At 40.5% G+C, this 13,356-nt stretch overlaps 1 protein-coding gene across 13 annotated transcripts; it reads right to left on the bottom strand.

Moving 5' to 3' along the window:
• Positions 1-120: 120 nt before the first annotated feature.
• Positions 121-12,423, bottom strand: tpm1 (tropomyosin 1 (alpha)). 13 transcript variants are annotated; one of them, XM_044192048.1, is made up of 10 exons: positions 12,115-12,360; positions 11,631-11,756; positions 11,329-11,454; positions 7,791-7,924; positions 7,314-7,431; positions 6,170-6,240; positions 5,271-5,346; positions 4,981-5,043; positions 4,790-4,859; positions 121-995 (listed from the first exon to the last, which is right to left on the bottom strand). In XM_044192048.1, exons 1-10 carry the CDS (start codon positions 12,226-12,228, stop codon positions 913-915), a joined length of 981 nt encoding a protein of 326 aa, XP_044047983.1. In that variant the 5' UTR covers positions 12,229-12,360; the 3' UTR covers positions 121-912. The 13 variants fall into 13 exon arrangements, with proteins under 13 accessions (XP_044047983.1, XP_044047975.1, XP_044047978.1 ...); XM_044192037.1 differs by lacking the exons at positions 121-995; positions 11,631-11,756 and adding exons at positions 2,833-3,049; positions 4,131-4,209 and having other exon boundaries at positions 12,115-12,355; XM_044192040.1 differs by lacking the exon at positions 11,329-11,454 and having other exon boundaries at positions 12,115-12,423.
• Between the last annotated feature and the right edge of the window lie 933 nt (positions 12,424-13,356).

Below are 13,356 nucleotides of genomic sequence, written 5' to 3'. Positions count from 1 at the left end.
GAAGATAAGGTATATTTAAGTTTTATTTTTGTTTACATTGCATCAGGTTTTATTCAGTCACCCCAAAATCTATTAAGACCTATGCCTAAAGGCTATGCATGCACCACAAACAAAATTAGAAAACTTTCAAAACGTGCTTTTATTTATATTCATCATTTGTACATTTCAGATATGATAAACACTTGAAACATCTACATTAATACAACGCTAAAACATTGCACAACCAGATGACTGAAATCATACTTTATAGACAAGATGAAAAAATTTTGAACCATGGTTTTAAAGAAAACTAAGAATATACTGTAATTTCCGGTCATTGCTTAACAAGACAGTAGCACCAGTATACATACTGAGAGGCAAAGCCAATGTATACTTACACAAATGTTCTGGGAGGAGGGCATGTGTCTTTTTAAACATAGTTTGTCTTACAGAATGCAAAATGTGCATAATACTGAGGTTTAACTAAGTGCAAAATTTCTCCACTTTGTCCTTTGGTATGTGCATAATCAAGGTGGAATGGAACGTACCAGATCAGCTTCAATGCAGATGTTGAAAACAATCTTTGTAACTAATGGCACATGTCATTTCACCAGATGACTTGTCAAAAAAAAAAGAAAATAAAAAACTATCTCAAGGATTGCAAAAGGCAGATGACATTATAAGATAAAAACTGGCTTGCGAAAACAATCTTGTTTCTCAGTTTAGGCTTCATCAAAGGGAATGGTTAAGCTTTACTTCCCCTTAGCTTTGCTCCTTGGTTGAGTTCTGCTGAAGGCAGGACGGTGCAATAGGAATAGCATCTGGCTGTTTGAATCTCCACCATGGGCAAGGTACGAGACGAGGGGTTTATGGTAAGCAAGGTGCAGGTACAAAAAGCCAAAACCACAGTGTGTGTGGGGTCAGACCGTGCTTTCACAAATTATTCAGTTCCATTAGAGTCTGGTCCAGCATCTGGTGCATATCGAGGTTCTCTTCTTTAGCTTGTGACAGTTTCTCTGTTAGAACATCAAATGAAGAAGTTTTAATCTCACACAAGCGAGCATTAAGTGAGTTAGGTGGTTAGCTTGCATTAATAATCAAGCTGGCTACATCATTCAGGTTAGTCATTATATCTGAGTGCTTTTAAACCCGACCTACACTGACAGAAAACAAGAGAAAAAACACTGAGTAAACAAGCTCATATTATGATATGCAAGCAACCATGCAAACAGGTTATAGTCTACAACAAAGCTCTTATTAAGACACATAAACACAACAATCCATACAAAAGTGATTATTGTATAATGTTATAATACTAGGTTGTAAGACTAGAAAATGATATATTTGAGATAATCCCTGATTTTCACTATATTTTAATTATATTTCCAAAAACAGCAACACAAATTTCAAGCAGTGCCAGCATCGTACGTGGACAATGCAAATGGAAGAGCTTTGGATCTTACACTGGATCAGATTGTCATACACACATTAAAAACAAACCGTAACAAACAGATAAAACATTCACACAATTTAGTCCTCATTCAAAGCCACGCGTAGTTCATTAGTGAGAAGGTGGTTTTTCTCAAGTTGCTGGTAGAGGCGATCTTTGCAGTCAGAAAGCAAGTTGAAAAACAGAGAGAGGACATGAAATCAGAGGAAAAGAGGAAAAGAGGAAGTGCAATGCCTGTGGACACATACCTTCTCTAGAATAGATCACCAGAGACTTTCTTAATCTTTCTAAAAAAAACATTGACAATATCTGAATAGCCTTCAAATATCATCAATCAAACAGTGTTTTGATGTTCTTGTTTTTTGAGAGGCAATCCACTTATTAGATTTCGTCTGCAACAGGTGAAGCAAGGCAGGACAGTGTGTAGAGTGAAAACAGAGGATTTAACCCAGAAAGGTACTGTGGCAGCGAACCGTATCCTTAAAATAAAATCTTTAAAATTGGATAGTGTGGCAACAAAATAGAAAAAAGAATGAACACTATGAATACTGTATCTGCCATTTTGGTCATGGAATTCTCTATCAAGTGTATCTTATCATATGCTCAAATACGGCTGGTCAACATTAGAACTGGATAAACTGTTACTGAGAATTAACCATTTTGTAGCCTCAGTATGAGTTTAAGGATTTGGCTCAAATATTGTTCTGCAGTCCCACTTGAAAACACACAACAACTGAAAATTGCTCACTTCTGCTTATCTTTCTGTGTCTGAATTTACGGGAACAACTTTAATAAAAAACACTCGGAATGTTTGATTTTATATTTATTCACGTAAATGACAGGATACTGTGTATCATACAAAGCCCATGTGTCATAATCACTGATAGCAGTTTCATCCAATTTTTTTCCAGCAACCAGATGAGGCTCAACAAATCTTACATACTGTTCTGTACCATTACACCCATTACTCTACTGCAATCTTCCTGCTAACAATCCAACACTAATTCCCTCCAATTCTCAAATCTTTCGAGTCAGCTCCTCCTGTCACAGTACTAAATGTTGAAAAGTGCTTGCATGCATCAAATGCTAAGAGAGAAGACATCTTGGCTCAGCTTTCAGTCAAGTACCTGTAGTTGAGGTTTCTGTGCTTATAGCACTACTGTGATATCCCTAATATCTCAGCTTCACAGAACAATATTTGAAGAAAATAAAAAGAACATCCTTTGCAATCTATAAAACTACACCGAAGCAGGGTAAAGCTCAACTAATGGTTTGTGGAGATGAAGAAGCAAAATCAAAAACATAATTTAAAATCAAGGCTTCCTGGTTTTATTAGAGCCATTTGAAAATAAATAGAAATTAAAAAGAGAAAAAAAGGACAGAGTAAAGAGATACAGCTTACATAGAAGGAAGGGTGTTTATTTTTTACACAATGCAGAAAGATTCTAGGATTCTGTACAAGAGATGTGATGCAATTAACTTTGACATGAGGAAGAAAACATGAGGAGGAAAGGAAAGCAAAGACAAAGAGGGAAGGGAAAATGGAGAGAAGGCTGGAGAGAGCAGACAGATGCTGCTCAGCCGGCAGGAGACGTCTTTGATGAGGTGTAAAAAATTTATCTGTGTGGGAGAGAAGAAGTAAAGTGAACCAGGGGGTTTGTGTGGGACCTACGGAAATTTAAGATGTGCACCACAATACACCAGAACCAAATGAGTCACGGCACAACACTACAAAAACCACAATGCGTAGTGGAAACGCATTGTGAGGTAGAACACGCTGAAACACAAACTGAAGGTCGGACCAATTCCTCCCTCTGATTACATTGAGACATTTCTACTAAAACGCGAGGAGCAGCGCTGGACCAGACAGATTGTGAAGCTCCCACAGAATGGCCAAATGTTGAGGGTCAACACTAATTTAGCAAAACTGGGGGATCTACCACAGTGATGCTAAACTGCAACAGAACAAAGGGGGCTCTCACAAACACACAGGGGGCCTTTCTTCTGGACAGAAGTAGACCATGTTAGTAGAAAAGGAAAGAGGAAACACTCATAACCTTGAATCACAGTGAGTGAATCAGACTCATTGAAATGCTTTCGTAACACAGTCTACAACATTTCAATAGACAACTTGCATGTGTTGCTTAGGATATCACAATATAATTTGAAAATATCATGAATATTTTGAAATCGACTCTGAAATCGAAATTGACTGACAAATTACTTGTCATTACTTTTCACAAAAAAAGTAATATAATTCGCAATTGAACCAACTAAGAAATGTAAACAGAGACTCTTACTTTTGTTCATGCATAAGATTACTTCAGTCCTGTTTACAGTGTTCTCAAACACCAGTGATACTGATACAAAGGTATCATAAAGTATCATAAACACACTACTAAAGAAGTGTGAGAGGAAACCACTTAAAGTGAGCTGGAATTATTGCAAGTGGGCTTCAATTATGCAGACACAGAATACCACAATGTCTGTTTTAAGACATTAAACTAGGAGTATATAAAAACATAGCTGCATAACTATTTTAAGTGCAGGAACAGATACAAGAGTTAGATGTACTAGATGATAGGTACGAGGAAATATAAGGGAGACGATGGAGGTGAGGCAGCTGTTGTACGGGGAAGAGAGGTGCAAGGGGAAGAGAGGGTGACGACGGAACAAGCAGGTGCAGCAAGTTGAAAATTACATGGAAGTCATGTCGTTGAGGGCGTGGTCCAGCTCCTCGCTGATGGCCTTGTACTTCAGTTTCTGGGCATACAACTCATCTATTGGTGGGCCAGGGGTGCAGGAGGGGGGAGGTGCAGTGTAAGGGAGCAAAGGTGAAGGCGTGACAAGGAGGTGAAGGGTGAAGCATCCAGACCATTGACAAGACAGGGAGGAAGATAGGAAGAGGTGACAGAAAAAAATTGAAAACAGGGGGGAAAGAGGAAAACAAAGTTACACCAGAAAATGATAGAATGGAAAATTCATCAGCACCATGAAGAAATGGACCATGTATTTCACTGCCACATGGCTCTCAGCCCTTAGCCCTCACTATGACTCCTTGAACACAAAGTCATCATTTAGGCCTGATATCGCCGATAAACATCAAAGCCTTTCTTTCCTAAATTGAAACTCAAAAACAAATCAGCTAATAGATGAAGGATAAGGGTCACTGCAACAAAATTATCATGCTGTCTGAAAAAGAACCCTCATGAGATTAAGAGGGAAGCAGAAATAGAGTAAGCAAAGAATTGGCTAAAGATTTTTTTTTAAATTACTGAGCACTTACCCAAATACCATCAATGAAAACAATTTCTAAATAACCAGAGTAACACTCTGGGGTGAGGGACAAAAAAATCATACCTTCCAAGTCATCAATGGTCTTCTCAAGCTTGGCTACTGATCTCTCAGCGAACTCAGCACGAGTCTCAGCCTGTGTTACAGAGACAGATTTGAGTTAGTCTGACACTCGAACTGTGATAAAGCCCCTGTGGCTTATATAAATGACCCTGGACTCAGCCTGCAACCCCAGGTAAGGCCTTGTGAAACTTTACCTCCTTCAGCTTGTCGGTGAGGACCTTGATCTCCTCCTCATACTTGTCCTCCTTCTGTGAGTACTGTGGGACAAAAACAATGGCAGGTGTCAAACATATGGGCATGGAGTCAAACTCTGAATGTCCTAGTGCATTCAAACTGACACCACACATTTTAATACATTTATACAGATAAGTATTATGAAATAAAACTGAAGAGAAGAGATTCGGCTCCCCAGACTCTTCTGCTCCCCATCCACCCTGCATGAGGGAGTTTGACAGCATGCACTCGACCAGAAGGTTGCGCTTACCTTCTCAGCCTGGGCCTCCAGTGACTTCAGGTTGTTGGTCACAGTTTTCAACTCTTCCTCAAGCTCAGAGCATTTGCTGGTGTTTTAGATGGGGGGATAATGTTGCGAAGAAGAAGAAGAGGGGGTGGAGGAAAAGGAGGGGAGCAAGGATGGACAGAACCAGAGGTGGACACAACACAGGTAGAAGGAAAGAGGGGGAGAGGAAACAAAATAAATAAGAACTACAGGGATTAAACAAGTAGGAAACCCCAAGTACCTTAAAAATGCCTTAACAGAGCAGGAATGTGAGAATAGCAATATCACGCATCACATAAAGTGTAGTAGTAAGAGTAATGGGTTACGATGAAATCAATAATTTGGCAAACGGTATTTCCGCATCTAAATATTATGCTTTTTAATGCTTCTCTTAAACGTGAGGTGTTATTCTTGGACAGTCTCTGCCATGTTAGAGGCATGAAAGAGTCTAATATACCCAGAATAAAAGAACATAAAAGAGAAAAAGAATAAGCACAGCAAGCAAAGCAAAGGCTTAACTCAGCCACATGAGTGGCAGTGGGAAGAGCCACTCATCAAGGTGTTAGTGTTAGTTTTTGTTTGTAGTACCTGTGTGACTGAGGAGTTTAGTGATTTCATGCCTTGCTCCAAAACCCTTAGCTCATCCTCAGCTCTTCGAACTCTTCTGTTAGTGGGTGTGGCGTACACGTGCAAGCCAAAATCATTCAAAACATGGAGGAGAGCATGCAAATCAACACATACAGTAAGAACACAGGACACACTGTTCAAATGGAAACACGTCCAATACTTTGTGTGTTAGTGCTCAAAGCTCCAACTGTTGAAATGCCGGTGTACATGCAAGTGTAAGTGCAGATTAAGTGCATGTAAAGGTTGAAACATCTTACCCTTCTGACAGCTCAGCGCGCTCCTCTGTACGCTCCAGGTCACCCTCAATGATGACCAGCTTACGGGCCACCTTTAGGTGCAGCACAACAAAGTGTTATAACACAACACATACTTGATGACTGTGACACAGTTAGGACGTGGTTTAGGGTTTATTTTCCCTTCATAAGCATGATATAAACATTTAACGAATGTTTATAACACATTATAATGTAGTTAAGCAGATATAAGGGTATTTTTAGTGTTTATTAATGTACAGTATTTGTCAACAGTTATAACTTCTTCTGTGAAGACATATTTTATATTATTACAACCAGTTGTGGAGGAAGTATTCAGATCCTTTAATTAAGAAAAAGTACTAATACATCTCTGTAAAAAATAATCCATTACAAGTAAAAGTTTTGCATTGAAAGTGTTACTTAAGTAAAAGTGTGCTAGTCAGGAAAATGTAATTTAAGTATCAAAAGTATAAATACTCCCTAGTTTCTCATTTGATTTTCTGTCAGTCGACTAATAGATTGATCAACTAATTGATTCAGCTCTAATTGTATATAATGCTGGATAGTTTAATCTATAACAAAGCATCATATCTTATAAGATCTTCATATGTTTTATATGCAAAATATTAATTTGTAAGGTATGTAGTAACTAAAGCTGTCAAAAATCTGTAATGTAGTAAAAAGTTTTATTATTTCACTCTAAAATGGATATACTCAAGTAAAGTACAAGTAACTCAAATTTGTACTTAGTACATTACACCACTAATTACAACTGTGGGTTAGGGTTAAGACAACTACATTGTCATTAATTATCTGTTCATACACTAGCTTCCACTTATGGGTACCCACAAGAGTTAAAGTTGTTGACAAATACATTAATATATGCTTATATCTGCTTACAACTACATTATAGTGTGTTATAAACCATTTATTAAATGTTTATATACTGACTATAAATGCTAAAGTAAAATTAAGTGTTCAGAAAAATGCATGTGAATGCTGATTTTGGATTGAAAATTCAGAAGTATTGCCATAATTAGGCTTCCTAATCTGTCATTTAAACATAGAAAAGTTACGTAGAATTAACAGATTAAGTAAATGAGCAACTGCATGTTTGTTTCGGGGTGCCAGTGGCTGGAAAACTTGCCTCCTCATATTTGCGGTCAGCCTCCTCAGCGATGTGCTTGGCCTCTTTCAGCTGGATCTCCTGCAGCTCCATCTTCTCCTCATCCTTCATGGCCCTGTTCTCAATAACCTTCATGCCTCTGTGTGAAGGAAAACAAAGCTTAGGAATGTTAGACATCAGGAGCTGAGACCTGACAGTCTGGTGCACAGTAGTGCTGGCTGGTAAACCTTTCATATACTCCTCTAAAGGCAAATGGTTAATTGTTTTCTGACATGAAAGAGGGAGAAAATACAGAATTTGGGATGCTAAGAAATGACTGCACTATCTAACACATCTAGTGTGACAGTGTACTGTCTGACATCCAGCTCTGCAGCACAGAGGCTCTGCTTGTACCCCACACAAAGGGATAGAAACACAGCCCTGCTACATGGTCTCTGCAGCAAGAGAGCCAGAGCCAGAGCCCAGAGGCCTGAGTCCTCGCTGCTCACAAGAACCCACCTCTCGCTCTCATCAGCAGCCTTCTCAGCTTCCTCCAGCTTGGTCAGGGCAGTTGCCAGACGCTCCTGAGCACGATCCAACTCCTCCTCAACCAGCTGGATACGTCTGTTAAGGGAAGCGACATCTCCCTCAGCCTAGGGAGACAAGAGGAGCACGTCAGGAGAGTTTTGAGGTCACCATCTTTAACATACAACCTGGAAATCACACAAGTGCATACATACATGTCAGCCCAAAGAATGTACAGAAGGTGGTGAATTAGTTTTGGGTTTTTTTTGGGGGGGGGGTGGTTAGTGGTTGCTTTAGTCCAGGTGGGTGAGTGTAATCAGTGTTCAAAAGTGTTCCTGTGTACCACCTGTTGGGAAAAGCCCTCCCAGGAGGCTTGCCTGTGCTCCTCACTGACTATGTATAATGATAACAAGTCCCGAGCTGACAGAAGGTTGAATACCCTGCCTCATTACTAGGCCCCCGAGAGAACATTAACAAGGCTCAAGTCAAACGCCCTGAGACAATTATACTGAAAAAGACTGCTCACATGGTATACAAACAACCAGAGGACACTCCCTGGATACTTCTCAACTGTAGGAGACATTTAAGTGTAACTGAACTGGTCACATTTGCAACATATTGCTCCACCTTAAATGAGCTGGTATCTTGAAAATCTGCATTAATAGGGACTGAAAAAAGCAGACATTTTCTATGATTATTCCAACCTGTAGCTACTTCTGTTTTCTGGTGTCTGCTTAGAAGGTATGAGTCTTGAAGACAGCGCAGAAAACAGGCTACAACCACCTGAAGTTTGACTAACTCTGTTCCCCCTGCAGTTCATGTTAAAGTGTGTGCAGTGCTGGACCAAAGTGCAAGTTGTGTAAAGTGTGACAAGTAAGTAACTAATGCTCTATAAACTGAAGCAATGGTTTCAACCCCATTTAAAACACCTCTTGGATGAATAAGATCTATTACAAACTGTCAGACTGAACCCGTGATAGACTCAGCCCGCTATAAGCCTCAGGAGAAAGATTTATTTCCCGTCTAGGTAACTGCCGCTATGTTCACACGGAGGGAAATCACTTGTGTAGCTGTGAAAACCTATTGTCCTTATAAGGGCAAGTCAAAGAGCATAAGCTCACAGTGCAAACTGGCACCTTAAATGTTGCCACATCTTAGTTGCAACTTCCTGGTTGCTGAAGATAATTTAAACAAATGTTTAACCTACGTCTCGCGTGCCTGCAGAATATAAAAAACGGAAATTCCTTGAAAGCAGGTTGAATGGGACGGTTACAGCAAAGTGCATCAAATGAGATGCAAGTGGCACAAAGTAAGGAGATGAAGCAACACAGTGATGCAACGTGCCACGGCTGGTCAACTGCTTTGACTTTGGCATCAGCGGCCTAACGTTACCAATTATAAGCGCTTAGCCAGGAGCAGCAGGCTGTCAAACCCTCAGTAAGGCACTTTGTGGTGGCACTGCGTGGAGCCATGTAAAGCTCAGCCTGCAGCACTGCGGTGCATCAAGACAAAACCCCGCTATCTCACTGTGTATCGATTCAAGCTGTCGCCTATCATGAGCGGAACACACACAGGCTACACAGGAAAGGCTACAAGAAGAGGATGTGTCATTTTTGCGTTTGATAAGCAGCTCCTGTCCGGCTGAACGCGCGGTAAACATGCTTACTTGTTCCCTGGCTTTCCTCTCCGCAAGCAACTCCCTCTGTAATCTCTCGGCTCTGTCCTCAGCACCGTCCGCCTGCTCTTGCAAGAATTTGATCTTTCGTTTGACTGCCTCCAGCGATGTAGCTCCGGCCATTGTTTACTGTACAACTTTTTTTCCCTTTTTTTTTGTAAAGACTAGTCTATGAGCTGCAGCACAATTTCCGAGAAATTGTCAAGCAGCAAGATGACGTCCTTGATTGTGCTGAAAGCTGCGTGAAGATAGACTGGACGGTGCGCAAGCTTCGTGGAGACGCGCTCTGCAATGCCTGCTTGTTCAGGAAGTACCTCTGATTTCAAAATAGACCTAAACAAATAAGTATCCTGCAGGGTTGTGCAAAACGTTACATTGTGAAAATCTGCTGCATTGCCCCATACAATAATAAAATGTGAAATTTAATTGATTCAAAATAACAATTCATTTTTAATGACAAAAACACACCCAGTCATAATCACGCTTGTAGCGAGCTGACAGAGACACAGCGCACTCTGCGGGTCATCTGTGAGCAATACACATGGCAGTAAAATATTTCGAGACTACCAGGCCATTCAATAAGTCTTCATTGAATACAGTAATTACAGGCTACGTTTTAGACTTCGCAAATATCACAGAAAATCCTTTCAAGAATATGAAAGGGAAAAAACAAGGCCATAAAATACTGAGTAGTAGTTAATTTCACGTGAGCACTACAGCCATACAAACGTTCCTATGGGAATATTAAGGGAAAAAACTGCAGCAGTATCTAGGCCTATAGGGAATAAAGCATCAAGTGTGATAGGCTAAAACCCACTAGAATATAAAGTAGTCACACTGTAGCCTAACTCCCCGGGGGAATCCAATTAAAGGATTATTACAACGGGTTTTCCTGGAGGCAATTTATAAGCCACACTACAAATTGATTCCTCTGATTGACTCTTGTGAACAAAGTGTCTCCACTTAAAGTTGATCGTCGCCATTGTTTATCGTGAAATAAAAATGATTATATGAGGATCTAAAGTGTTTTTTTCTCCTAAGCAAGTCGAGACCTTTAAATGCCTAAATCTAAATTCTTTACATAGTTTTCCTGCCATGTACTTAAACAAAAGGGGAAATGCACTTTGAGCAACCAAATATTTTAAAACGGATCATTTATTAAATGTTTCTGTAAATAAGCTAAGTGCATTTATTTTTAATTAGTACACTGCCTGGGACATTTTGATGGGAAACTGTGTTTTCCCCTGTGGTAAGCAAAGAGCGCAGCCCGCAGATGTGAGCTCTATCTTGACCATATAAAGCAGTGGGCTATATTTATCCATGCGCTTGCTCCCTGCACTCATAGGAAGATTGCGCATTAGGCTATTTCACGTTTCACTCTGAAGAAGACTTCTTCAGCCTAAGACCTATAAAAATGAACACATCTAGGCCATACAATATATGGTATTAATATAATGCGTTAGCCTTTGGATTAATTTAGGCCTAATTTAATACATATAATGTTTGTATCAGTTAAACAGCCAATCTGACTTTCTTTGGGCTGACTTGTAAGTGACTGTGATCATTGACAAAACATAAAGCGACAGTTCAACAATAATTGGACATTTGATCAAAAAGTAAATTTGGACTTTGATGGTCAGTTTTCCAAGATGGGCGGGTGTGCAAAACATACCCATCCAAAATGGAAAATCATTTCAGAGATAATAGATGAGGGCAGTTTGAATTGCCACAGAGAGGAAACCTTTTTTCTCTGTGGTGTTGAACTGTCGTTTCCCACACTCACAGTGATGAGAGAATGAAGATGTGGAGGAAGCGTGGTGCAGGAATGGTGCCATTGTGAATCCCTTCCTTACTTACATCGGTGGCTTTCTTCTCAGCCAGCTCAAGTTTCTCCTGGGCATCTTTAAGAGCCTCGGAGTACTTGTCCAACTCATCCTCAGTTCCCTTCAGCTTCTTCTGCAGAGCTACCAAATCGTCCTCAAGCTGAGGCGAGTTTCAGTGCAGACAGTTTCAGAGGTGATCAGCGAGGAGACGGAGTTGCGTGAGCGCGCACAGGCGCAAGAGCGCGTACAGAGAGACACACGGGACAGGAGAGGACAGGACAGGGGAAAAAGAGTAGAGAAAAGTTAGGGAAGCTCATGCACGTCAGGAACAGATACCTTGGTGGCGACCTCCTCAGCGGTCAGCAGCTTTTCCTCAGCAGTTTGGAACTCCTCAAACACTTTATCTCTTTCGTCTTCAGTAACACGCAATTTCTTTTCCAACTCTCTTATTTCGTCGTCTAACTATACATGCATATAAAGGACATTATAAAGTTAAACAGAATATGAAATATTCATGCAATCATTCGCTATTATTAAACAATAGATTTCTCACATTTTCTAAATTATCAACATCATTTTCTAGGCTATATTTACATCACCAAAACAGTGGAGAGGAGGATTTGTAACATCCAAAAAAACAAAAACAAAGAAGGATGGGTTATTCTTAATTTAATCCTTATTTGGGATTATCCATGAAAGTAATTAATCCGTATTTAGGAGGCGGTCCATTTAAAGGGTAGCATCTTAATAATGCTACTGGTATTCCTGCTTTTTCTATAGATCTTTGGGATTTTCCACAAAAGAAAAAAAATCAGCAGACCTGTTTGCTTCTGTCCTCTGCTGCTTTCTTGTCTGACTCAGCCTGCTCAGCTCTGTCCAAGGCATTCTCCTTGTCGAGCTTGAGCATCTGCATCTTCTTCTTGATGGCATCCATGGCTGCTTTTTGCTGTTCGGCTGCACCAACAAAACGTCCAAATGAAAACCAAGGAGAGAGTGGGAGAGGGGCTCGGGCGTCTGTGCCTAACTGAACGCTAAGCTGGAGTGCAGGCTCTGCCTTACTGTGCCCTGTCAAATATGTACTTTCAAGGGGGGGGTGACTGGATTCCTTTGGACATCCAATACTTTTTTGGAGTAGGCGTGTGTGGGTGCCCGGGCGTTCTTTAAGGATCTGCGCTCCTATTCGTTGCTCCAAAACATTTGACTTTTCATACGCCTTTATATGGGGTGTGATGGACAAGCAGGCAGATCCCACGGAAAGGCTCCCTAATGGTAATGTACAGAAGCCATTTAACGAATGGCAGATAGATGACCATTTCTTACTAGATCATTATTGTCACCATTGTGTACAGTTTGTTTTTTCCACTGTTGCAAAAAGCAGTTGTTCAGTTTCCAGTATTACTGAAATCTGGGACATGTGTCATGTAAATGCTCTTTTCTGATTTCACAAGGACAGTGTTCTCCTATTCTTCTGTGTCTCATTTTGCCCTGTGACAGGCTGGGAATGGGACAACAAGGCAGCTGCAATAACACTTTGACCAGGCTTTTGTCAACTTGCAGCCACTGGTGTCTCTGTGTGTGTGTGTGTGAGAGAGAGAGATAGAGAGAGAGAATGTGTGTGGGTGGGTAGGTAGCTTAAGTTCCTCTGGGATAAGTTGTAGTAGTTCAAGGCAAGTGGGCTGTCTGAGAAGAGATGCTTTCAGTAAGCCAAGCAAGCCCTAGAGGCATTGTTCACAGTCTGGGGGGCTCAAGACAGGGAAGTGTTTACCTGATAATGTATCGGATATCCTCCCTGTAAACTGTTGATGTGTCATTTGACTGTGGCAGCACAGCATCCAGCACCAGCAAGGCAGGATAGGTTTTATACCTCAATTACCGCAGCTGAGCTGCTGATAGACTTGGCATTTGAGAGATGTTAATTTCTTTACGAACCATTAAAGAAGTATATTTCAGTTTATATATATGCAGTACATTTATTAGCAGCTTTAAATTGGGATGGGGTAAGAATGTGTTACATTATATTTTATACAATTCTATATTCTGTTGTTACAATGCATGAGACCCC

Source organism: Siniperca chuatsi, linkage group LG4, assembly GCF_020085105.1.
Source record: "Siniperca chuatsi isolate FFG_IHB_CAS linkage group LG4, ASM2008510v1, whole genome shotgun sequence".
Taxonomy (NCBI): domain Eukaryota; kingdom Metazoa; phylum Chordata; class Actinopteri; order Centrarchiformes; family Sinipercidae; genus Siniperca; species Siniperca chuatsi.
This window is presented reverse-complemented; position numbering and strand designations above follow the sequence as displayed.